At 37.5% G+C, this 25,014-nt stretch overlaps 1 protein-coding gene and 1 pseudogene across 4 annotated transcripts in view; one reads left to right on the plus strand and one right to left on the minus strand.

Annotated features, from left to right (window-relative positions):
* The window catches only part of LOC102827836, a 3,876-nt pseudogene extending 1,911 nt beyond the window's left edge, over positions 1-1,965 (minus strand).
* Positions 1-21,606, plus strand: part of RAPGEF6 (Rap guanine nucleotide exchange factor (GEF) 6) — a 304,075-nt gene extending 282,469 nt beyond the window's left edge. For 2 of the 4 annotated variants that reach the window (XM_006872936.1, XM_006872937.1), the window contains 6 exons: positions 3,511-3,702; positions 7,836-7,970; positions 15,991-16,219; positions 17,729-18,231; positions 20,349-20,663; positions 21,532-21,557. In XM_006872936.1, the coding sequence (XP_006872998.1) occupies positions 3,511-3,702; positions 7,836-7,970; positions 15,991-16,219; positions 17,729-18,231; positions 20,349-20,663; positions 21,532-21,557 (1,400 nt within the window). Of the gene's footprint in view, positions 1-3,510; positions 3,703-7,835; positions 7,971-15,990; positions 16,220-17,728; positions 18,232-20,348; positions 20,664-21,531 lie in introns of all 4 variants that reach the window. The other 2 variants (XM_006872939.1, XM_006872938.1) reach the window with 2 other exon arrangements.
* Positions 21,607-25,014: the final 3,408 nt, after the last annotated feature.

The raw sequence follows: 25,014 nt of genomic DNA on the forward strand, positions 1-25,014 counted from the left end.
CCGCCACAATTTTAGGTAGCCAATGTCTAAGTTGCCCATCCCTATCAACCCTGTATACAGAGGGGATAGGAATGATACTTGATGTGAAGACTTCTTTCCTCTCAGTTGATATTTTGGGCTACACTGGTAGCATAGTGGTTACGAGTCGGGCTGCCAACCACAAGGTTACCAGTTCAAACTACCAGTGGTTCCGCAGGAGAAAGATGAGGCGTTCTGCTCCCATAAAGATTGACAGCTTCGGAAACCCTGTACCAGGTTCACTATGAGTCAGAACCGACTCCATGGTACTTAACAACACATCCATAAGTATAGGTCAAGTTCATCAAATTGTAGCAATTTATACTTGCTTCCTTTATCAAAAAATGTTTTTTTTATCTTCCTCTATTCGAGTTCTGATCATCAAGCAATCGAGGCTAGGTCAGATGGGTCCTATCTGCAAATTTGGGCATTCTTGTGCATCTCCCCTCACTTCTTATCAGTTGGATGCTCACTCTCAGCTCTAGCCCTCTGTGGCTGTGTCCTTGTTCATAGGCTCAGGAGTCCCCAGGTCTCACCACACTTCAGAACAACCAGCCCTTCCTCTTCTCTCTCATCTCCAGGTCAGTGGGAGTCTATGGAATGTGCTTGAATTTAGTCCATTTCTTCCCCCTCTTCCACTCACCAGTAGACCAACGTGGTTGACAGCAAGCTTACATGCCTGCTCATGTGCTCCCTTTGAGTTTCTGTCTGGAGGTGCAATCATGAGCTTTTAAGATTGCAGTCAACGACTCACAAAAATAGGATGTAGAACATTGTCTTTGTGGACTATGGACTATGCTATGCTAATTGATATGGTGTTCCCCTGATACTACGATCCTGAGCCCCTTGGCCCAATAACACTCAAGGTGTTTGACTTCCCCAGCACCCAAGTTAACACCTTTCTACCCTGTAGCCAGTGAATTACTCTTCCTTCCCTCCTACTCCTGCCAATCATCAAATGTTCTTTTAATGAAAACACTTTCTTGATTTTTTATAATAGTGGTCAAAGACGTTTATATTATGCTTTATGTAGGGTTAAAATTGTGAGACCCAGAAGAGCCTCATGTGTGCCCCTTTTCATTCTCTCCTCTTTTTCTTTCTATGTCTGTCACACACATGCTGCACCTGCTTACCTTCCTACTTTACACACACACTCTCAGACTTGTATGTGTGTTTCTTATAACACTAAATAATTGCTTCACTATACAATGTTGATTTGAAATGAGAAAATCTGTGGACCTGTTTTATTCAAAGTAGGGTTTTGAAAATTTTAATTCAGCACATATTCCTTTAATGTAGTTTCTGTTATATTACTTATTTGAAAACATTTAATTAAATGATGGCTTTATTCCAAAACCTAAAAGCTATAGCTGATTTTTCAGGATTGTAAGACTCAGATCTGCCTAAAAAGATGAGTGCATATAGATATAGATGGATGAATGTGTGTAGATATATGTACATGTTGTCATTAAGTGTCTTTGAGTCAGTTCTGACTGTATAGGGTTTCTGAAAACACACACACATGCACATATACATGTTTCGCTTTGGCATTTATCTATGAAATGTTTTATTTAAAGTAGTTTTCTTGATTTTTTTTTTCTATCATTAAAGTAAGATGTCAGTTGTTGTTAGTACTGTTGAGTTGGTTCCAACTCATAGCAACCTTATATATTTCTGAGGAGCAGCTGGTGGACTTGAACAGCCAACCTGTGCTTCACAGTCTAGTGTTGATCATACAGTGCCACACCAGGAGGTCAAGGTGTCAGTAGAGAATTGATTAGTATTAAGAGTAGAAGGGAATGTGTTTTTGTGTCTCTTAACTGGACGATGACATTTTCAGTTAGTTTAAGCACTGTATATTATCCCCTAGTACTTCCTATGAAATGTTTCTTAATTCTCATAACCCAGATATGAGAGTGCCTCAAAACGTTCATGGGAAAATTCCATTACCTTTCAATTCCATCTTTCTGCAGATTTTTTGAAGCTCCTTTATACAGTCTAAACTCTCATAATAAAAGCAAAAAAATTTTGCTAACATGGGATTACATAGTAGTTTTGCTTTTATCTTGGTATGTAAAACAATTATGTCATGAAGTACTGAATTTGGACCAGAGTTGAAACCATCTGAGGCATTAAACCTACTGTTGAAGGAAAAAGTTCTTTCCTTTAGACTGCAGGTATTGATTTTATACAAAGAATGCAACTTTTTATTTCTTAAATCAGCGTTCTCAGTTTTTAATTCTGCATTCTTTTCAAATACTCTAGCCTTGGATTTATAAGACAGTATCTTTAGTATTGCTATATGTAGTTGTTGAAATAATTTTGTTTATTTGTTCAATAAATAGTCATTAAAACTTGTTCTCTGTCAGTCACTAGGAACATGTGGCAGTGAACAGGATACACAGTCCTTACTTGATGTTGGTATAGCTTAGTGAGTCACCCGGCTAGCCCAAGTCTAGAGCATGAAACAATTGCAGGGTGGTGGGCTCATTGAACTTTGTGTTTTATGAGGCCCTAGTGATACAGTGGTTAAAGTGCTTGGCTAGCAACCAGAAGATTGGTGGTTTGAACCACCAGCTGCTCCATGGAACAAAGATGTGATAGTCTGATTCCATGAAGGTTTACAGCCATGGCAACCCTATAAGTCAGTTTTACTCTGCCCTGTAGGGTTGCTAAGACACAAAATAGACTCTACAACAGTAAGTTGGGTTTTTTTGGACAGCCTAGTGGGGAAACAAACGTTAATTGATTAATCACACTGATAATGACGTTACAAATTATGCTGATCACTGTGTAGCAAAGATACAGGATGTCATGAGAACATAAAATGGGAGTCCAATCTAGTCACTACAGACTATAAGAAGTTAGGGAAGGGCTCCCTGGGGTTTGTGAGGACGTTATTTGAATGATGGTACTGGAGTTACATAGGTGAAGGGAACTTCCTGGCTTAGGGAGTGAAACCAGGCTGATTTTAACAGAAAGAGAATATGGGGTTGGCCCAATGTGCAGGGTGGTCCTATATATATCCTGCAGGACCTATACTAGGCCTTGTTTTAAGGACTGAGATCTTTATCCTGAGAGCAGTGATAGTGATAATCATCTAAAGGTTTTTACAGGGCATGTGAAGAAGGGAAGTAATCAGGTTTTCATTTTGGAAGTGTCTGCTGTTGTAGAGAGAAAAGCTTAAAGAGAAGCTAGAATTGGTATAATGAGGATACTGCTTCAGTAGTATGGATGACAAGATGTTACTTGGTTTGCAGGGTGATGGTGGAAATGGAAATAAGTAAGTTAGTGAATTCAATAATTATTTAGGAAATCAGATTTACATTCTATAAAAATTTTAGAGGTAACATTCTATACTTAAATGAAATTCCTTTTAAGAAGGTTTTTTTGTGTTAAAATAAGATGGTTTTCAAGTAAATTTACTGTCAGTGGTAATAACTTCTCCCTAAAAAAATACAAAATAATGTGTTTCTCACTCTCTCCTAATAGTGACCAAGAATTTAAGTGATAAAAAATCAGCCAAATCATCAGAAATGTCTCCTTTGCCTCTGAGGTCAGCTGGCCAAACAGCCAAAGCTCACTTGCCTCAGCCCCACAGAGTAAGCCAAGTTCTTCAGGTACCAGCTGTTAATTTGCATCCCATCAGGAAGAAGGGTCAAACAAAAGACCCTGTCGCATTGAGTGAGTATTCACCATTGTTCACATTCATTTCATAGAAATTATGAGGGAATTAGGATGAAAAATAATCACAAATTAATTACTCAGGAAGCTCTGTACAGGGTCACTTCTTGAATCAAAAAAGTGTTTCATTTTGTCTGCAGGTGTTTGAAGACAGCATTTGTTGTTACTGATGTTAAGTGCCATTGTGTCAGTTCTGACTTATAGGGACACCGTATAGGGTTTTCAAAAAGTGAATTGGTGGGTCTGAACCACCAACTTTGCAGTGCTTATCCTGCTGTGCCACATAGCATGCATTTGTTAAATTCTGACATTGAAAGTCCTCTAATGCTGAAATCTTTATAGATTATATCTACAGAAAACTTGCAAACATACATCATTGGTGCTAAGGGCTTACTGCAGTCAAAGCTTGATAGGACATTTATCAAATAATCCAATGCACATGCAGCCTGTAAAAACCAAAGAGAATGAAGATGCTTATTCTACAACTGGTTATATGTTCGTTTTTCACTTCTGAAAACCTAGTTATGTAAAGAAGACAGTGTACAATATGTATTTCTCATAAGTCACACTTTTTACCCCCCTCTTCATGCTCTGATGACATTATCCAAAAATTACTTTGTTTTAATAGTATCACTATTTTAGCTTTCAGGTTGGGAGCTAGATTAGATTTGTTTCCTAGCATTAGTTTATGCCATGCCTTATACCTAATACATACTCAGAGCTTGTTGAATTTAATTTGATTTTGTTTTGATATACAAAGGTGTATAAAAGGCATTCCCTCCTTTGCCAGATTTTCAGTCTGGTGATTTAGTCAAGATAACATAACCTCACTCTAGTGGGTTTGCTGTTGTGCCAGGGTCATATACCAAACATATAAAAGAGCAAAGGAGAGGAGTGTTGTAGCCCAGGCAGAGGTAAAGTGGGGCTTTAGAGAAGACTTCTTGGAGATTACATCTAAGCAGAATCTAATTGTTGTTGTTAATTCCATCAAGTTGGTTCTAACTTATAATGACCTTGTATAGGGTTTTCAATGAGCAGCTGGTGAGTTTGAACTGCCAACTTTGCAGTTCAAACGGACTTTGTGGTCCGTGCTTTTCCTACAGCACCATACATGGACTCTTACAGATTGATTAAGAAGAAAGTAACTGGCAACCAGATCCTGGGTGGTACAAATGGTCAACATACTTGGCTGCTATAACCAAAAAGTTAGAAGTTAAAGTCCACACAGAGGCATCTCAGAAGAAAGGCCCAGTGATCTACTTCTGAAAAATCAGCCATTGACAATCCTATGGAGCACATTTCTACTCTGATATACACGGAGTTGCCTTGAATTAGAATCAATTCTGTGGCAACTGATATAAGGCAAAGGGTCCAGGGAAGTTGCTTCATGCACAGGAAACAGCTTGGCATCTGCAAGGAACCATATCCTGTTTGCCTCCTCTGAGTACAAAGCTGCATGCAGAGTGTTGAGAAGCAGTAATAATGATAGTAACACGGAGTGCCAGGCACAGTTTAAGTGCTTTAGTTACTTCCATACACGAACTCATTTAGTCTTCAGATTATAATCTATAGGATAGGTGGTATTTTACCCTCATTCTACAAAGGAAGCATCCAGAGAGTAAGTAACTTACACACCACCAGTAAGCGATGAAGCGTACTTCACTATTAGTTGACTTGACTTCAGTAAGACTCCGGAGTTCACTCTTTAACCACTAACACACAGCCTCTCAAGATGAACAATTGTGCAAGGATAGATAGGTAAGTCAGAATTACCTATCTATCTGGAGGATAAGCACTAGACCACAAGGTTGGTTTGAACTGTAAGGTTGGCGGATCAAACTCACCAGCCACTCTTCAACCCTATAAAGAGGCGCTGTGAGTTGGAATCGACTTGATGGCACTAAACAAACAACAATGCTAGAAGAGAATTTTCACTCTTCACTTTGAAGAGATTTGAGCAAGAGGAGGTTATAATCCAATTTATATTTAACAGGAAAGACTGTAGTAGGAAGGGCAGTAAGACTGGATGGCAGAGAGTTCAGATGGAAAGCTAGTATAACGGTTAATCACAGGGGTCTCACACCTGCACTGGTTTAGTGGCTATGTAAATGAAGAGAGCATTGGATACAAAATTGACAAAAGGAGAGAGGGCAAGAACCCACATCTGGTTTTTCACTTGGTGTCATTCCCTGAAAGGCAGTATGATTTATATGAGGCAGCCTTCTTCCCTTCTGTTGTAATGTGCTTTCTATTTTTATTATAAATATATTAAAATGGCATTTTAATTATAGGGTAGTGTGGATACACTGTGATTGAAACTTTTTCAGTGTTAGGTGGCTTATTATTTTGTTACTTATCAAAGTTGTGCTTATTTTACTGGTCAAGAACAATGTCAAAAGCTCTTTGACATTTCTTGGAGAAGAAATACTTGTATGTGAAAATGTCAGTATATTGAAAAATGCTGTGCTTCATTTAACCTACACTAGACAGGTATTCCAGATGGAATACATAGAAATCAAATTGCCTACATCTGCAGAAAGAGATGATGGAAAAGTTCCATATCATCAGTCAAAACAAGGCCAGGGCAGACTGTGGAACAGACCATCAATTACTCATAGGCAAATTTCAAACTGAAGCTGAAGAAAATGAAAACAAGTCCAGGAGAGCCAAAATCTGACCTTGAATATATCCCACCTGAATTTAGAGATCATCTGAAGAACAGATTTGATACATTAAACACTAAATACCGAAGACCAGAGGAGTTGTAGGATGATGTCAAGAACATCATAGATTAAAAAAACAAAAAGTCATTAAGAAGACAAGAAAGAAGGAAAAGGTCAAAATGGTTGTCAGAAGAGACACCGAAACTTGCTCTCCAGCGAAGAGATGCTAAAGCAAATGGAAGAACTGAGGAAGTCCAAGAGCTGAACAGAAAATTTCAAAGATCAGCTCAAGAAGATAAAGCCAAATATTACAACAAAATATGCAAAGATCTGAAATCAGAATACCAAAAAGGAAGAACACGCTCAGCATTTCTCAAGCTCTGGGGGAACTAAAAAAAAAAATTCAAGACTCGACTTTTGTTATTGAAAGATTCTCTGGGCAAATTATTGATTGATGTAGGAAGCATCAAAAAAAGATGGAAGGAATGCACAGAGTAACTGTACTAAAAGGAAATGGTTAATGTTCAACTCTTTCAAGAGGTAGCATATGATCAAGAGCTAATGATACCGAAGGAGGAAGTCCAAGGTGCGTTGAAGGAATTGGCAAAGAACAAAGCACCAGGAATTGATGGAATAAAAATTGAAATCTTTCAAGAAAGTGAGGCAGCACTAGAGGCACTCATTCATCTCTGCCAAGAAATTTGGAAGACAACTATCTGTCCAACTCCTTGGAAGAGATCCGTATTTGTGTCCATTCCAAAGAGAGGTGACCCAACCTCTCTTTGGGAATGCGGAAATCATCGGAAAATCTCTTTGCTATCTCATATGAGTAAAGTTTTGCTAATGGTAATACAGAAATGGCTGCAAGTATACATTGACAGAAAACTTCCAGAGGTTAAAGCCGGATTCGGACGAGGCTGTGGAACTAGGGATGTCATGCTGATGTTTGATGGATCTTGGCTGAAAGCAAAGAATATCAGAAAGATGTTTACCTGTGCTTTATTGACTACGCAAAAGCTTTTGATTGTGTGGATCATGACAAGCTCTGGACAACATTGCGAAGTATTAGTATTCCGGAACACTTAATTGTGCTCATGAGGAATCTGTACCTGGACCAAGAGGCAGTTGTTCGAACAGAACATGGAAACATTGTATTCATACTTCAAACAAGCATGTCAATTGTGGGAGGTGGGGCACTGTACTCAATGTTAAATTGATTTCCCTTATGCCCTAAAGCAATCAATCAAAAAAATAATTCTTAAAATCTGATTTGTTCTAACCATTTGGATTTGATTAAATGACCTAGAGGTGAGAATCTCTGTATACCATTACCCAGTCATTTAGTCTCCTTTTGTCATCGATACATTTCAATTATTGCACATCATGGCCTTAGTTATATAGCAATTTAGGCAGCTGTGAACCTTATAATTGCAAAATGATCATTATTTACTCCTTTGGTTTTATTTTTAGGTACAAGTTTACCTCAGAAAGTAATAGGAACAACTGAAGAAATCAGTGGTAGAAAGCATACAGAAGACACAATTTCTGTGGCATCATCCTTACATTCTAGTCCTCCTGCTTCTCCTCAAGGTTCCCATCGCAAAGGTAAGCTATTCATATTCTATCAAACAACACTTTTTAGCACATATTTTACTTTTTAATCTATAGCTATAATGGAAAGTATGAGGCAAAGTGTAACCCATAAGACTTTAAAAAATTTTTTGTTTTGAATTTAATTACAGGCAGTCCCCGGATTATGAATGTCCCAGCTTAGTATAACCTCCATGTTTAGTTGCAAAGCAAACCTCTTAAAGCCTATTATATTAAAGATTCAAGATACATGCAATGGTTCATACTAACAGAGGGGCGCTGCTTTATAGTGTACATCAACACATTATTATTATTTTGTTAGAGATGTTTTCATCTATCTGGAAGTGTGTCTTTAATGTTTTCAATGCATAGAAAGTACACAATATAATGTTTTTTATATAGAGAAAGTATACTATATATTAAGATAGATATTTCACTGACATTAGATATAAACTATACCTAACTGATGTACACATACAAATTTGACTTAAAGACAGATTTAGGAGGGGATCTGGTTCATAATCCAGGGACTGCTTGTATTCAGATGTGTTCCAGGTATTATACATCGTATAGTAAGGACTCTGGCATTTAAAGTACTGTCCTTAATGTTTTTGACAGAGGACAAACATAAGTAAGAATGAAGGCAGAATTCACAGTTGTTTTGTTCTGTGTAGATTCTTGATGTTACTATCATTCAGATTTTTAGTATGTAAGTATATTTATGGAGGCTTACAAATAAATTGTTTTTAACAAGCTGCAGGGTTTAGGGGGAAAAAAAATACTTAGGTTGATTTATTGCTTTAGTAATGGAATATTAGTTTTTTTAAAACCAGGACTTAAAATAATCTATGCTCTTATAGATTTTTATATTTTCACTTACACTGAACCTCTTGAGGTGAAATGTCTGCAATCTTTCTTGTTCTTTAATATGTTTTTCTCAAAATGCAAAATTGAAGCTCCTTGACTAGCCTGAGTAATTTGCATGTAGGTGTTGCATGTTATTTCAAGTTACCTGCACATTAACGGGGTGACTGTTTCTTACTTTGGGCCCGCCACACTTGGTGTACCCTAGAAAACAGGCGCCTTAGTCCTGTGTCTTCTTTTACATATGCAAAAGAATTGCATCTTTAAATAACAGCACAGGATAGTACATGATCAGAGAGAACAAACTTATGAATTCTAGTAGGAGGGAGAAACTTTCAAAGCTTGCCTCAACTCATGTGTTCTAAAGTTCATCTTAGTTTTATCACCTGGGTGGCATGGTGGCACCAGACCTGAATTTGAATTCTGGCACTGCCCCTCAGTAACTATGTGAGCAGCTTTCTTAGACAGTCAAATTTCCTGTCATTTGAGAAAAAAGACCACCAACTTTAGGGGCCTCATAAGAGATCATATTTTTAAAGGCTGATGTTTAGTAAACATTTGGTAAATTAGAATGTCTCATCTTTCCTGAACCCACCCTTAGATGAAGTAACATACCTCCATTATTCACCTGCCCTCTCTTCACTTTGTATAGCTGAGACTGGCTAGAATTTGCCCTCTGATTTTAATTAGAAAAGCTTTGTAAAAATCTACTAGAACATGTAAATAGTCTACAGGTAGTCCCAACTTAAATACCTCTTTTTCAAGTTTTCATAGACTATGGTAGTATTTTTTTACAGTAAATCATAACACCGAACATCTGTGAATGAACCTCTGAGAATAATATCAGCAAAATTGCATGCTGCAGCATTAACTATATATAGTATATATTACAAACAACAAGATGTACACACACAATAAAAACAGACTATAATAAATGCAGTTTTTGTAACTGAAGTATTGTTAAGTCAGGGACTGCCTAATAGGTGTTGTAACTCATACATGATTTTGTGAGACACACAGACCTATTTCTTTACTTGTTAATATGGTCCTATCCACATACCTTTTATCAGATTTCACGAAGCAGAACAATGCTTCCAGTCAGAAAGACGGTCCAAGTGAGCAAAAATCCTATGCTCTTTATGTGCTTCCACTGATGCCTTTACACCCATCTCCTCTTTGCAAGATAACTATTATAGACAAATATCTGTCCAGGAAACCAGTTGGGTTTTAACTTGAATATGACTAGTAGGGAAGAGGTAGGAACAGGAATTCCCCTCTGCTCCCATTTTCAACAGAAATTCCATTCTCATCACTGGAATAAAAAAGTTTTTTTCTCTGTGGTATATTTCAATATGTGGCTAACAGTTGAGCATGGGATTTATAGATTTGTGAACCTGTTAAATAGTTACGTTTCAAAACTTAAGAAATTTTTCTCTTTAAGTTGTTTCTAATGCTCTCTATATTTTATCAAAAATCCAACCAAGTGCTGTGTCTCTATTTGTTTCCATTGATAAATTTTTGTCAGTAGTCTGTGATTGAATGAAAATGTCATTATTATACTAAGAGTATATTAGTAGGGTCTATTCCAAGTTCTGCTAAACTTCAAAATGAGTTTTTTGTTTCCCAGTGGTTAACAAAGATAGACCTATCTTCTGTTTTCACAAGGAAAATTTACACAAACCAAAGCTTTAAAAAAGCTAGGCCTTAAGGTTTCTTCTTCCCAGTGTATAAGGAATAAGGCCTCTCCACCTCAGAGATACAACAGTATCAGAAGTTGTACTTTATAAACACATCTGTTGTATATGCTATTTATATATCCTAGTTGGTGTTGACTAAGCTTAAGAAAAAGCAAAATCTGCCAGAAAAATTTAGATACACAATTATTTTTAAAAAATAATTCTAGTCATATGACATTTGTTATATATTGCCATATGATTTTGTCAACTTTGCTTGCTTTTAAGTATTTTATTAGTAGCTTGTTTTGATCAAGGTGAATCACTCTCCTGTGTTCTATCTTGAAATGACTGGTATGTTTATATTGTAGATTGTGCATTAAAAAGTATGTTGCTAGATTTCACTGTTTTAGATATTGTCAAGATGTTAGAATCTTTTAAATAGTGAAATGTTATATAAACCAGGTTAATTGTGATTAATTGGAAAGAACTAATTGACCATGTCAGGGTTTTTGCATCTCTCCCTCCAGTTGGCAGTATCATATCTGATCACAGCATCCTGCTGCGCCTCTCAGGGCCCTCCTCATCCCCTCCCTCTGAGTCCAGCACCATGATCAGTGGCCAGAGCGGTCCTGGAATAGGCGGGGTTTACTTGCAAAAGAAAATTCTTCAGATTACCAAGAGCACAGCCAAAAGAACAGACAGGACCGAGAAGGCCACTGAGGAGAATAGAGACAGGACAAGTTGTGAGAACACAGCCAGGAAAAGAATGACATCCCCGTTTAGAAGATTTAGGGAAAGAACTCTTTCAAGGGAGAGACTAGTCAACAGCAGAAAAGAGGACGCAGATCACAATCAAGCTACAGAAAGCTGTGAGAAAGTAAAGGATGTTGGAAGCAACATCAAAGATGAGAAAGGGAATCACAGCTCCAGTAACGCTTTAAACTGCTTCTATACAAGATTCAAGTGTAAAAGGAGAAAGACGCTGTGAACAAAGTTTCTTATTTAATTTTAGTGTTAAATTTGTTTTAAGTTATTAATGTAAATGTAGCTTATAAATTAAGTCATTTGTCAAACAAGTCAAGGCAGACAATTTAGTAAAATATTTATGAGCATTTCATGACTAGTGTTAAGGTCCTCTAGCAACAAAATAAAATGCTTTATTTATATAATGCTATTTGCTACTGTATTGAGTTAGTAAACATTATGTTCTTGTCTTCTGTAGTTGGCTGTATTTCTTCTTGGTAGCAGCTGGGTCTGTGACTGAACGGAATTGAGAAAGCTTGTTAGAAACCAGTGTTGACTTTAACCATAAAGCCCCCAAAAATAATCTGGTCAGAATTAGTGGAACAGAGATTTTTATTGCTATCTTATTTCTTCAAATACTTTACAAGCTAAAGGAGAAAGAAGTATGTGAGAAGCAAGAAACTACTACTTGTCGACATACACTTATGTCTACTTTTTTTACGTATTTCTGATGGGAGAGGAGGAGAGACTAACATAGCAAGTTCACAGTCATCTGTGTTTAATTTATTTTAAATGTAATCAGTGTGTCCCACCCAGACTTTGTCAACTTGAATTGCCAGAGACAAGCCCAGGAAGGTTTATTTTACTAAACTTCTTCCCAGGTGATTCTTTGAATTACTTCTGCAAAATACTCATCTATCAGACATAGAAATGAAAGTATTTTAAAACCATGAAGCAAATCTATTTATTGTTTATCCTTAGGATAAAAAAAAGTAATGATTTTTATTTTAAGGAAGAATTTTTTAAATTGTATTCATTTGCTGCGCTAATTTTCTTCAGCCTCTTGAAAACTAATCAATTCATGAAGGACCCTGAGAAACAGTAAACTAGGTTAGAAGTTAGGAGGCTGGTTTTGCTTGGCTTGGCTTGTTCCTCGCTCCAAAAGCTGTGCACACATCACACATTTTCTGGGGCTTAATTTTTCTCTTTCACATTGTTAATGAGAGTTCTTAACAACATTGCTTTCTGAAGAGTTGCATGTGAGTAAACTCTAAGATCCTTAAAACAGAGAAGGACCTTGGATCTTATGTTGTAGCCTTCCTCAGCTTATGTATAATGAACCTGTTAGTTGTTGTTAGGTACCATTGAGTCAATTTTGACTCGTACCAACCCTGTGTACAACAGACAGATATACTTACCCATCCTGCGCCATCTTCACTCACATTTATTGCTGTGTTTGAGCCCATTGCAGCGACCATGTCACTGTCTCTAATTGAGGGTCTTTCTCTACTTCTCTGACCCTCTCCCAGGCATGATGTCCTTCAGGACTGGTCCCTCCTGAATAACATGTTCAGAGTACATGAGATGAAGTCTAAGGAGCATTCTCATCATATTTCTTAAAAAACTGATTTGTTCATTCTTTTGGTAGTCCATGATAATATTTAGTATTCTTTGCCAACACCATAATTCGAAGACATCAATGCTTTGGTCTTCCGTATTTATTGTCCAGCTTTACAAAAGCATGATCATGAGACACATGGCTTGGGTTAAGCACACCTTAGTCCTCAAAGTAACATCTTTGCTTTTTAACACTAACTTTGAAGTGGTCTTTTGCAGCAGATTTGCCCAATACCGTCTCTTATTTGATTTCTTGACTGCTGCTTCCATGGACATTGATGGTGGGTCTAAATAAAATAAATCCTTAAAAACCTTCATTCATTTATCTGTTTATCATGGTGTTGTTATTGGTCTAGTTGTAAGGATTTTGGGTTTTTTTGTTCAGGTGTAACCCATACTGAAAGGTGCTCTGGCAGTGTAGTGGTTACGAATTGGGCTGCTAACCTCAAGGTCGGCAGTTTGAAACTACCAGCAGTTCCGCGGGAGAAAGATGAGGTGTTCTGCTCCCGTAAAGATTTAAAGCCTCGGAAACCCTGTACACCCTGGGTCTCTATGATTCGGAACCAACTCCACGGCACTTAACAACAACAACAACCCATACTGAAACCTTTAGTCTTTGATTTTCATCACTAAGTACTTCAAATCTTCTTCGCTTTTAGCGTTTGTGGTTGTATCATCTGAAGATGTGGCCTTGAGAAGTCCAGTAACATACTCAAAGCTTGTAGTTCTTAGTGAGATTTCTAAGGACTGTTCAAAAGTCATGTACAGGCAGTCCCTGGATTACTAACAAGCTTCCTTCCTACATCTGCCTTTAAGTCAAAGCAGTTCTATGGTTTGTATCAAACTTCAGTCAGTCAAATGTCTGTCTTTCTGTGTGTTACAATGTAGTGCCCATTTGTTATTACGAATCATTTCACATACCTTGAATTTTTAATATAATAAAATTTACCAGGTTGGTTCGTAATTACTGGTTGTACAACTTCCTCTACCTGTTGAACCTCATTCTCTTCTGCTAATAAGAGGACGTTGTTTACTTCTCTGAGACCTTTCCCTTGTCAAGATTACTGGAACATGTAATTTTAAACCAAGTTTGGTTTCTTTTCTTCAAATTATCAAGATAGATTATTGTGTACATTTAATGGGTGCTCCAGATTTGTTTTCAGATGCTTCTCCTTCACTCCATCCCCACCCCTGCATTCCAAAAAAGACAAAAGAAAACCTTTAGTTACCTGTTGTGCACTCAGTTATAGAACTTTTTTTTAAAACTTATTATTAAAAATCAGAAGGTTAACAGAGCAAATCAATTTTCCATTTAACAATTTAGACACATTTTGGTTCATGTCATTATTTGCAATCCCTACAATGAAACACCACTTTACCCACTTCCTGTTTTTCCCATTTTCATTCCTCCTCTTTCCTAACCATTCTGAACTTTGTCAGTGGGCAAATGCTGCCCTTTTCTTCTCACATGGTTCATTAATTCTAAGGTGTATATACCTCACTAATGTTACTGTTTCTCTTAGAGAGCTGTCTGGTGTTTGGCTTAATATATTGGGCCATAGGAGTGAGTTCATTTCCAGACCTGAGGGTGGCTATGGGGCCGTAGTCTCAAGGGTTACACCAGTCTCTGATTTGACCAGGAAACCTGGTCTTTTTAAATTCATGTTGTTGTTGTTATTGTTAATGCTGTCGAGTCTGTTCCCATTCATAGCAACCCTGTATGGGGTTTCCGAGGAGTGATTGGTGGCTTTGAACTGCCAACCTTGTGATTAGCAATCCAGTGCATCACACCAGAACTCCTTTTTTGTTGTTCAAGTCGTAGAACAGTTTAAAACAATTCTAAAAACTAAGATTGACTCTTTTTCCCCCTATAAATCTGTCAATTGAGTTTTTTACTATGATAATGTACAGAGTTTGTGAAAAAAGGGAAACTAGCTATACTTAGTCCAAATCTAAAATGATTTATTTAAAAATACTACATACTAAAATCGTGACTCTCCACTTGAGGCAGGACTTCTTAGGTGTAAGAAGCAGAGTGTCTGGGAGAAGTATCTGTATAGGCATACGTCAGAGATTGAATCCTGGTATGGCGCTGTAAGATAAGCACTGGGCTGCTAACCTCACAGTTCAGAGTTCAAACCCACCAGGTCCTCCTCGGAAATCCCATATAGGGTTGCTATGAGCAGGACTGACTTGGCAGTACTTAGCAACAAGAGCGCCTGAGATATATTACAGGTTCAGTTCCACACCACTGCAATAAAGCAAGTCACACTCATTATTTTTATTTCCCAGTGCATATAAAAGTTTGTTTTCACTAAACTCTAGTCTGTTGTATGCAATGTTATGGTTGTTGTTAAGTGCCTCTAAGTCGATTCTGACTTATATATGGTTTCCAAGGAGCAGTTGGTGTGTTTGAACCGTCAACCTTGCAGTTAGCAATCTAGTACTTATTCTACAGTGCCACATAGCATTATGAAAGAATTGTGAGAATTACTAAAATGTGACCCAGACATGAAATGAGCACATGCTGTTGGAAAAATGGAGCTGATAAACTTGTTCAACATAGGGTTGCCACAAACCTTCAATTTGCTTAAAAAAAAAAAAAAAAGGGGGACAACAAAAACACAGAACAGAATCTGAAGAGCACAGTAAAGTGAAGTACAATAAAATGAGGTATGCCTGAAGTTTTAAATTCTTTTAAAAATCAAAAGTAATTCTTTCCTTTGAGTCCTGCTTCTCAAATTTCACCCTTAGCACAAGGTGATATTTTAGACCTTCAGATCAGAGCAGATCAGAGGAGGGACTGTGGGTTTAAAAAAAAAAAAAAAATCTGCTTTAAAATTTCGTATATTTAATTCTTTTATGTTTTAGTAAATGTTTGTAGCTTAAGCAGATACACATTTGGACTCAATTTTTTTTTTTTTTTTCCTCAGTAATACTGGATGGTGACCTTCTATTTCTTGAACTAGGAGTTGGATTGGTGAGGGTAGGCGGGTGAATGGATGTATATGGGAATGTGTGGTCATTAAAAGTGGCACCCCTAATCTTTCCATGTTTTTCTTTGTTTTCTCCCTCACCCTACCCCCGTCCATTTCTTTGGTTTGTAGTTTGATTGCTGTTCTTCTCTCATTCAGGTTATACACTTACACCATCAGCTAAATCTGACAACTTTTCCGACTCCAGTCATAGCGAGATTTCTTCACGGTCCAGCATCGTGAGCAATTGTTCTGTTGACTCCATGTCTGCAGCACTACAGGAGGATCGGTGTTCCTCCCAGGTTCTGACGGTCCCTGAACCCACTGGGGCATTGGAAAAGACAGAGCACCACTCGGCGATAGGAGACCATAGCCAGCTAGGCCCTGGGTAAATGTCTTACTGGTGTTCATATCACACAATCCAAGCCAATTGGTCACTGCAGGCAGTGATCTCCACTGTACCCGTAGCTCCCCATGGAAGGCAATCCATGAACGATTGTGTAGACCAAGTATATCTTCTCTATACTGAATATGGAAATCAGTAGTAATTTTCAAAGATGTATAGGTACTCATTTTTTTTTAAGTGTTACTGAATGTGTGGTACTTTCCAGTTACTATGTTTCGTTTGGATCAGTAAGAACTATTAATGTGAGGAGGTGATTCTTAAAACTTCTGGCTGTTAGATCAGAAATTGCTCAAAAAGGTGAAGAGGAATGGGAGGTCCCCCTGTGCTGTGCACTCTGTAGACAGGCTGGGAACGTAGGGCCAGTGCTTGATCTGGGGCGTAAGAAGAATCAACTAGCAAAATTCAACTCAGATTTCTATTTGCATTCAAGTAGAATGGTAATCTTGGAAAAAGCATTGATAAAGGTGATTCAAAACTGATGAATATTATTAAATCCTTTGTTTTTCATATAAAATAATTATGGTAAAACACTAGAATCATATTGTGAAGATTTGTAAATGGAAATTTTCTATATAATGGATAATCAGACTTTCTGTAAAGGTTTAGTTGTTGCTGTTGTTAAGTGTCATTATGTCTGTCCTGACTCATAGCAACCCTGTATAGGGTTTCCAAGGAGCAACTGGTGAGCTTGAACCGCTGACCTTGCAGTTTAAACCAACAATGCAGTTCAGTGCATTAACTCATAGCTCCATAGTAAAATATTTTTAGACTTTGCAGCTTATATGCTCTTCATCACAACTGTTCCACTCTGCCATTATTGCACCAAGCAACCATAGACAACACATGAGCAGTGGGGCATGGCACATAGCCAGATTTCGTCTGTGGGCTATAGTCACTGGCAGTCAGTACCGGACAGCAAACATTTCTCTTTTTTTTTTTTTTTTTTGTAGTCAAGAGCCAGATAGTAAGCCTTAGGCTTTGCAGGCCGTAGTTGGTTTCTATGTCAAATTACTTGGTTGTGGTTTGGTTTAACCCTTTTAAAATATAAACATCATTCTTTGTTCTAAACAATACAAAAACAGGCAGTTGGCTAAATTTGACCCATGAATTTTAGTGTACGGACCCTTGTTCCAAATGATAGCTTCATGTAATAGCTATTTGGAGTAACTTACTATTTGCCAGGCACTATACTAAGCTCAGGAGACCTAGTGTGGCACTGTAGGATAAGCACTGGACTGCTAACTGTAAGGTCAATGGTTCAAACCCACTAATCGTTCCTTGGTAACCCTATACAGGGTCACTATGGGTTGGAACCGACTCTACAGCACTTCACAACAAGCCTAGTGTCATTAATTTCATGGGGTTATTCCAGCATGAGGATCTGTGATACATATTTAGTAGTCTCTTGTGCTCAGTAATTCTTGCAGTGGAAGAACGTTTTTCCAGTAAGCCAGTAAATAACCTTTAATTATGTATTTTCTCCTATTTTAGGTGGGCACTCTCGAAGCCATCCCTAATCAAGGGTTTAGCTGTGTCGTCTTCTATGAGCAATGAAGAGATTTCTCATGAGCATATCATTATAGAAGCAGCTGACAGTGGTCGTGGGAGTTGGACCTCCTGTTCAAGCAGTTCCCATGACAATTTCCAAAACCTTCCAAACCCCAAAAGCTGGGATTTCTTAAACTCCTATCGACATACCCATTTGGATGGCCCCATTGCTGAAGTTGAACCTACTGACTGTGAGCGTTACTCCTGCCCTAAAGGCTGCTCTAGGACTTGTGGTCAGTGTCAAGGAAGCCTTGAGACTAATCAGTTGAGACAGAGTTGGGCCTCCTCTAGTTCTCTGTCTGACACATGTGAACCAAACTATGGGACAGTGAAACGGAGAGTCTTGGAGAATACCCCAATTGAGTCATCTGAAGGCTTGGATGCCAGGGATGGCTCTGACCCCATTTATAAAACTGTCACTTCAAGTACAAAAAAGGGCTTAATTGGTAAGTTGTGTATCCTTTGTCATATCTGTGGCACTTAGAGATTATGTGATGAAAATAGTGTTTGGGGATATATTGGCCCAGAATTTTGTTCTTATGGAAATTCCTTCTATCACTCTAATCTCTCATTCCTCCCTCTAAGCCAATTATTTCCAAAACGTTAGTGACTTCTTAAGAGGACTCGGGTAGGTACTCAAGTCTAGTAAAATGAAGCAAAACAAAAAAAACTGGTGAGGATACTTAATTAGGGGAACAGATTTGTGTGTCTTGCTTTGTTTTATTTTTGAGATTATTTTCTTGTAAAAATATCATTGCATTAAAGGAATGGTTCTCTTTCTCACCTTATAAATTGCTTGGACCACTGTTGCTATGCAGACATGGTAGGAATGTAGAACCTGATATTATATTTAGGTAGTAAATGTGGGAGAAAATGTGATAAGGAAATTGAAAACTTTCTAATGTACCCTTCTAGTGCACATCACAGATGTGTGGACCCTATTCAAATCATGCACACAGTTTGCTTTATTTAGCTATCAAATTCTTTTTAAAATAATTTCTTCCCTGAACTATATAAATAGCTAGATATAAAGTACCTGCTTTTTATTTATGTGGAAAGACTTGATTTTCCATCAATATTTTCCTAGTTCTTAATTTTATAGAATATTCATGATACTATATTTAATTACTAAATATGAGAAAGGGAAAGGTGCGAATGATTTTACAGTTACTTGTCAAATTGTATTATAGAATGAGGTTTTTAGCTCTTTTACCTTTTCTAAGGTTTTTTTTTTTAATTAAAATCTTCTAGGTAACCATTATAGGTATATGTAATCATGTACATGCAAGGACATGAAACCTAGTACTTGTGTATTTAGAAAAACAGATACAATCTTTCATTTCTTTGATTTCGGATGAATCTGGCAAATCACTTACAATCTTCATTTTTGTTGTCTCACTTCCCTTGGCAAGCCAGTTCCTTACCTGCACCCAAACTCCTGTCCTCAGATGTGACTGAAAGTCCTTTCTGGCCTTGGTATTGCTTGCAAATTCATTTGGACAAGCGTAAATCTCTAAAGGGAGAAATAATAATATTAGAATTAATTTAATTGTCCTTTTTAAAATATGTACTGATTTTATACAGTGTAGTTTAAAAAAAAAAAGTCATTTGCATGATCAAGATATTCAGAGACATTTATCCCAGGGGTTTATGGATTGGTCTTAATTTCATGGAGCTTCCTCTTTGTCTAACCTATTTTTGATGCCTCTATTCAGTCCCAGGGATTACAAATTTAAGAAAAGAATTTACAGTCACCATTGAAAATCAAGAAAACTTCATTAATTTATGCATTGCCTAAAATTCCCTTTTTTTCTTCATCACCAAATCACAAAATGGAAGTTAGAAGTAAGGTCCTTGGAGGATAAGTTCCTCTGTATCAGGAAAGTTAAAGTTGTATATGTGCCGGCGCTGAGAGCTCTAGTCTGCCCAGGAATGCTAGAAAGCAGTGGTCCATGTCTCAGACACACGGTGAAACAGCCCTTGAACAGATGGGCCAGATATCATTTCTATTGAAAGCCCTGTTAGCCAACAGAAAGCAGGTGTTTAGTGCAAACTCTTTAGTGTTTCTGACTCAGTCTTTGGACTAGTGTTACATTAGCTAGTCACTGTCATCTCCTTCAGCGCGCATACAATTTCATGTTTGTAAAACTTAATGTCATTTGTCAATAGATATTTTCAAAGAGATCCCTGGTGGTGCTGTGGGTTAAGCATTGGACTGCTAACGACAAAGTTGGTGGTTCCAATTCACTAGCTGTTCTTCAGAAGAAAGATGAGGCAACCCTGAGGGGCAGTTCTACCCTACCTATAGGGTAGTTCTGAGTTGGAATTGACATTTGTGGCAGTAGGCTTGGTCTGGTTTTGGAGGGTGCTTTAAAAACAGGTTTAAATATTAAGTTTAAACTTTTAAAAAGCATTTTTCATTTAGTGTCAGTGTATCCAAATTTGATTCATGTTGTCTGTTTTTAAGTTCTCTTTTGTCATTGTAATAAGTTTCAATGTTTGGGATTTTTTTGTTTGTTTTTTATTTTTCATTAACATTTCCATTGATTATTTTTCATGCCAGTGTACTGTGTCACCTCACCCAAGAAGGACGATAGGTATAGGGAGCCACCTCCAACTCCTCCAGGATACATGGGGATTTCTTTAGCGGACCTAAAGGAAGGACCCCACCCGCACCTAAAACCTCCAGAGTATAGTGTGGCAGTGCAGAGGTCAAAGATGATGCATAACAACCTCCCTAGACTGTCACCAGCTCCTCTCAGTAGCATCCCCGTGGCCTGTGTTCCATCGAAGATTATAACACCGCCTCAGAGGCATAAGTTGCAGCCATCCCATCCTAAACTAGCAGATGTGACTGACGCAGATAGCGAAGCAGATGGTATGTTGACAAACTACCTTAATAGCTCTTAAGTGAAATGGTAGTGTGCTGTGGTAATCAGTCATGGGTTCTTTAAATGTCTCATAAGACATCTTTTCACAAAATCTTTAAAAAAATAAGAAATCCCTAAAAATGATGGTGTGTTTTCCAAATGGAGAGGGCAACCTGCGTTTTTCTATGTGCCTTGTATATATTTCTGAGGAGCCCTGGTAGCATTGTGAATTATGTATTGACTGTGAAGTCAGCAGTTCAAATCTGCGAGCTCCTCCATGGGAGGAAGATGAGGCTTTCTGCTCCCGTAAAGATTTATAGCCTCGGAAACCCTATATGAGATCATTTTGAGTCGGAAGTGACTCAGTGTGGCAGCAGCAGTATGCTTCTGGTTAAACCAGAATATTTTTATTTGTTGTAGAACTGCAGCTCGATCTAATGGGTTCATTTTGGGAGGAGGCATTTGACATTAACAGAGTTGTGTTTTACATTATTGCATGGAAACTTAAAACAGCAAACATCAAGATGCTGAAATATCTGAAATGATGCTTCGGCATAGTTTCTCTCGTTAGCACTTGTCACAGTAGTTTGAAAAATAATTTGCTTTATTTTTTAAAAAATCAAGGAAGTTGTATCCTTTTCAACAACAGAGTACAGTGATTGAAACTAGTTATATGAAACTGTGGCTTATTGCCAGCCTCCACTGTGATCAGAGAACATCAGTGTCTTTACAATAAAATCTGGGCCTTGATAGGCTATTTGAAAGGATTTCTTTATTGAAATTGACGATTTTTAGCAGAAGTAATCTTGATAACTAGATTGTCAGTTGATGCTCATTAATATGCTTATCTACCTAATATGTGTTTATTGTTTCCAGAAGATGAACAGGTCTCAGCAGTCTAGCCATTGGGTGACCCATTAAAAACCACTGAAAACCCTGGAGGAGCGGACAGCACCCCCTTGTGATTCTGCAGGCTCACTGCTGCTGTTGACCCAGAGGTTCCAGTGCCTGTGTTCTGAGCAGTGAATTGAGTCATGCTTCCTTTTCATTTGATCCCTGCAGATGCGTAGCCTTTCCTCAGCCGTTGATGCTGTGCCACGTATGTCTCCACTTTGCACACCAGATCTGCCTTGGGACCACAGTTACTAGAACAGATTCAAATTCAGAGTCATCCGGATGCTTTTCACTATAAATTTTCCTTTAACAATTTAAGTTGGTTGTATTATTATACTTTCTGTGCCATAGCTTGGCCTAATGGACAAACTCAAAATGTCTACCAACACCAAGAATATTTTTGTACAATTGAAAAGTAGCTTATTGTTTGAAGTTTTATGATATTGTTATATTTGGGAGCTCTGGCTAGTGGAAGTGTCAGTTAAAGACAATCAAACTGTCTCTGGGCTCACCAAACAGAAGTTGCTGTCTTTACAGAGATGATTTGCTGTCACTTGTTTTGCACCAGTGCAGTGTAGGGTCTCAGTTTGATTAGAATAGGAAGCCTTTTGAGGTTAAGGTGTTAGGAAAGAAAATACTACCATTTCCTGCTCACGGTGTAGAAGGCGAAATGAAGCTGGTATTATTTTCTTGTCAGTTCTTTTGAAAAGGGGTGCATTTGGATTGGGAGGGGCAGGAACTCTGATTTCCAAAGAATGGAAATTATATATATATATATATATATAAACACATATATAGATTCTTCTCTTAAATGAAAATCATGCTACATCTAATTATAATTGGAAGTACGAATCCAGCAAATTAGGAAATGGGTTCTTGAGAGTTATTTTTCTACTCTATAGAAACCCAAAATGCAAAATGTTCACAATTCAAGTGTTGAGTTCTCTATTTAAAGACAGTGTGGTTATAGTGAGGAGTGGTAACCCTGGAGAAGAACGTGGTTTTGTAGTGGTCTGCAGTGTACCACCCCTACAGGTCCTGGCACCAGGCTGTGGCCAGCTCAGTCCTGCAGTACTTGGATGCCCACAGCAGTGCATTTTAGTCTTCAAAGCTCTATCATTGGTAGAAAATATTGTGAGAGAAAGAGGAGCTAGAATTATAGTCATGATTATCTCTTGTTTCTCAGGGTAGCCTTTGAGGACACACCTTAACAGCCTATTCAGCATAGGGTCTTGTAATTTAAGTATTTAATTAAAATTTCAGTGATTGTTTCCTGGATGAACTAGATTTTTCACGTTTTTAAAAATTAAAGACAGTGTTTTCTATATCTTAAGTTTAACGTGTTTTTGTTGTTTTTTAAGTGTAAAGCAATTGAAGTTTAATAAATGTCTGTTACTACCAAAAAGAAGCCAAAGCCTCTGGGTAGCATGCACTGCCCAGATCACCTTGGAGCCAAAATGTATTTGCTTCTGAAAGGTTGGCCACATGTGACCTTATGATAAGATATAGTTGGTTCATGGCTGCCTTTGTAGAAGTTTCTTCTCTTTTTCCATCGCTGTCTCTTCCTTCTCCTCTATATCCCATCCCCTTCACCTTAAAATCATAAATCAGTTCCAAGTGTTAAATGGTTTGTTGTTGTTAAGTGCCGTCGAGTCAATTCCAACCCACAGAGACCTGTATAGGGTTTCCGAGGAGCAGCTGGTGAGCTTGAACTGTAAACCTTGCAGTTCAAACGACTTTGCAGTCTGGTGCATTAACACTCGGTAGTAGTTAATCTTTCCCGTCAATATGATTGTCACCTCATTTGAGGAAAAATAGCATGTCTGAAAAGTTCTCCCTTTCCCCCCCCCCCAAAAAAATGAAAAGATTGAATATTTAAGCCTTAGAAATTAACCCAGGTATATTAGAATGAGATTAGGTAGCTCCATAGCTTCTTAATCCATTGAAATGGAAAGGATCATGAACCATAAATCTGGTTTGAGAGTCACACTAGTGTTTGGCCTAAAAACAGTGGTTCTCTGAACACAAAGCTGAAAGTTAGACATTTTTTCTTTCAGTGATTTTCACATACTGTATTCATGTCCACAGCAAACAGAAAGCAAAAGGTATTTTCTGTAACCACCTTTTTATCTAGTTTAGGTATCTGTTGTCACCATTTTATCTCTAATGAGTATAAAATGATAGCAATGTTACACCGTAAAAATGGGCTTGTTTGCACAGTATCTGTTTATTTAGCAGGTCTCTCAAACCAGTTGGAAGCCTTAATCATCTTTGTCTTTAATGGTGTAAATGATATCTTGCACTGAGAGTTTAGGCCTGTGATTTTGGACTTAACCTTTATAGTTGCCTTTGTTTATCTAGCTTTAACTGTATTTGAATCAGCTGATCACATTGATCAGAAACTAAAGCCAAATGCTTTGATGTCTAATATATATGTAGCCCTTAAAAAATGAGGTTTTGATTTTTATATTGTTTGAATGAAGGGTACAGAGATGCCAGGCCTGTATTTATTCCAATTCTGAATTTCCTGGTTTTGCTTTTATTTTATAAATTTGTAACTTTCCTGCAGAGGCTAGTAATCAATCTCTCATCCCACCACAACTCTGCTAGGATGATTGAAGCAGTAAACTCTCATTGTAAACTTCTGCCAAATAATAAGTTTCTACCAAGCAGTCTCTTTATAATGATAGATTTGGAAAATTAGTAAATGTAATAGATGCTTCCATACAACAAAATTGTTGTAAGTTACAGAGTCTAATTTCCTCCAAGTGGTTGCTTTCAATCTGATACTTAACTGAGGACAAAAAACTGTTAATGGTTTTTCATGAGGGAGATAATTCACATCACGGTCACCTGTATGAGACTCTTAATAGGCACAAACTGGCTGCTAACCTAGACTCTTTCTAAGAACAAGCCCTGTTTTTATAATGTGTCCTCTCCCCTATAAAAAGCAGGAAGAGGAAAAGCTCTCTTGTATATTTTTAAAATTGTGCTGATGAAGTAGATGTATCCCTTTAGCAGTACCTTAAAAGGTAGTAAAAGGGGAGAAATCTTCAGAAAAGCATCATAGTACATTTTCATGTTTAAACTTGAACCCCAGTTCATCTCTTGAACTTTTTGTTGTGTTTTTGTTTTGTTTTAAAGCTTCTTTATTTTTAATACACAGAATGCAGTTGATATTTAAAAGTCAAAAGGTAAGCTTAACAACAAAATACAAAAGTCAAACTGCACAGTTATAATAAGGAAATAGCAATTATACTGCACAATTCAGTGATTGTAAAGTCTCCTGTAACAAGCAATGTTTGTCTCCTATTTTTTGATACCTCTTAAACTTATGTCTTTTAGAAAGACAGTGCCTCTGTATGCTTTTTGTATTTTTAATGAGTGTAAATATTTGTTATATTTTTGGTTAAGAGAATGTATAAGTACCATTTATTATTATCATATCTACTAAGACATTGATGG

Source organism: Chrysochloris asiatica, unplaced genomic scaffold, assembly GCF_000296735.1.
Source record: "Chrysochloris asiatica unplaced genomic scaffold, ChrAsi1.0 scaffold00215, whole genome shotgun sequence".
Taxonomy (NCBI): domain Eukaryota; kingdom Metazoa; phylum Chordata; class Mammalia; order Afrosoricida; family Chrysochloridae; genus Chrysochloris; species Chrysochloris asiatica.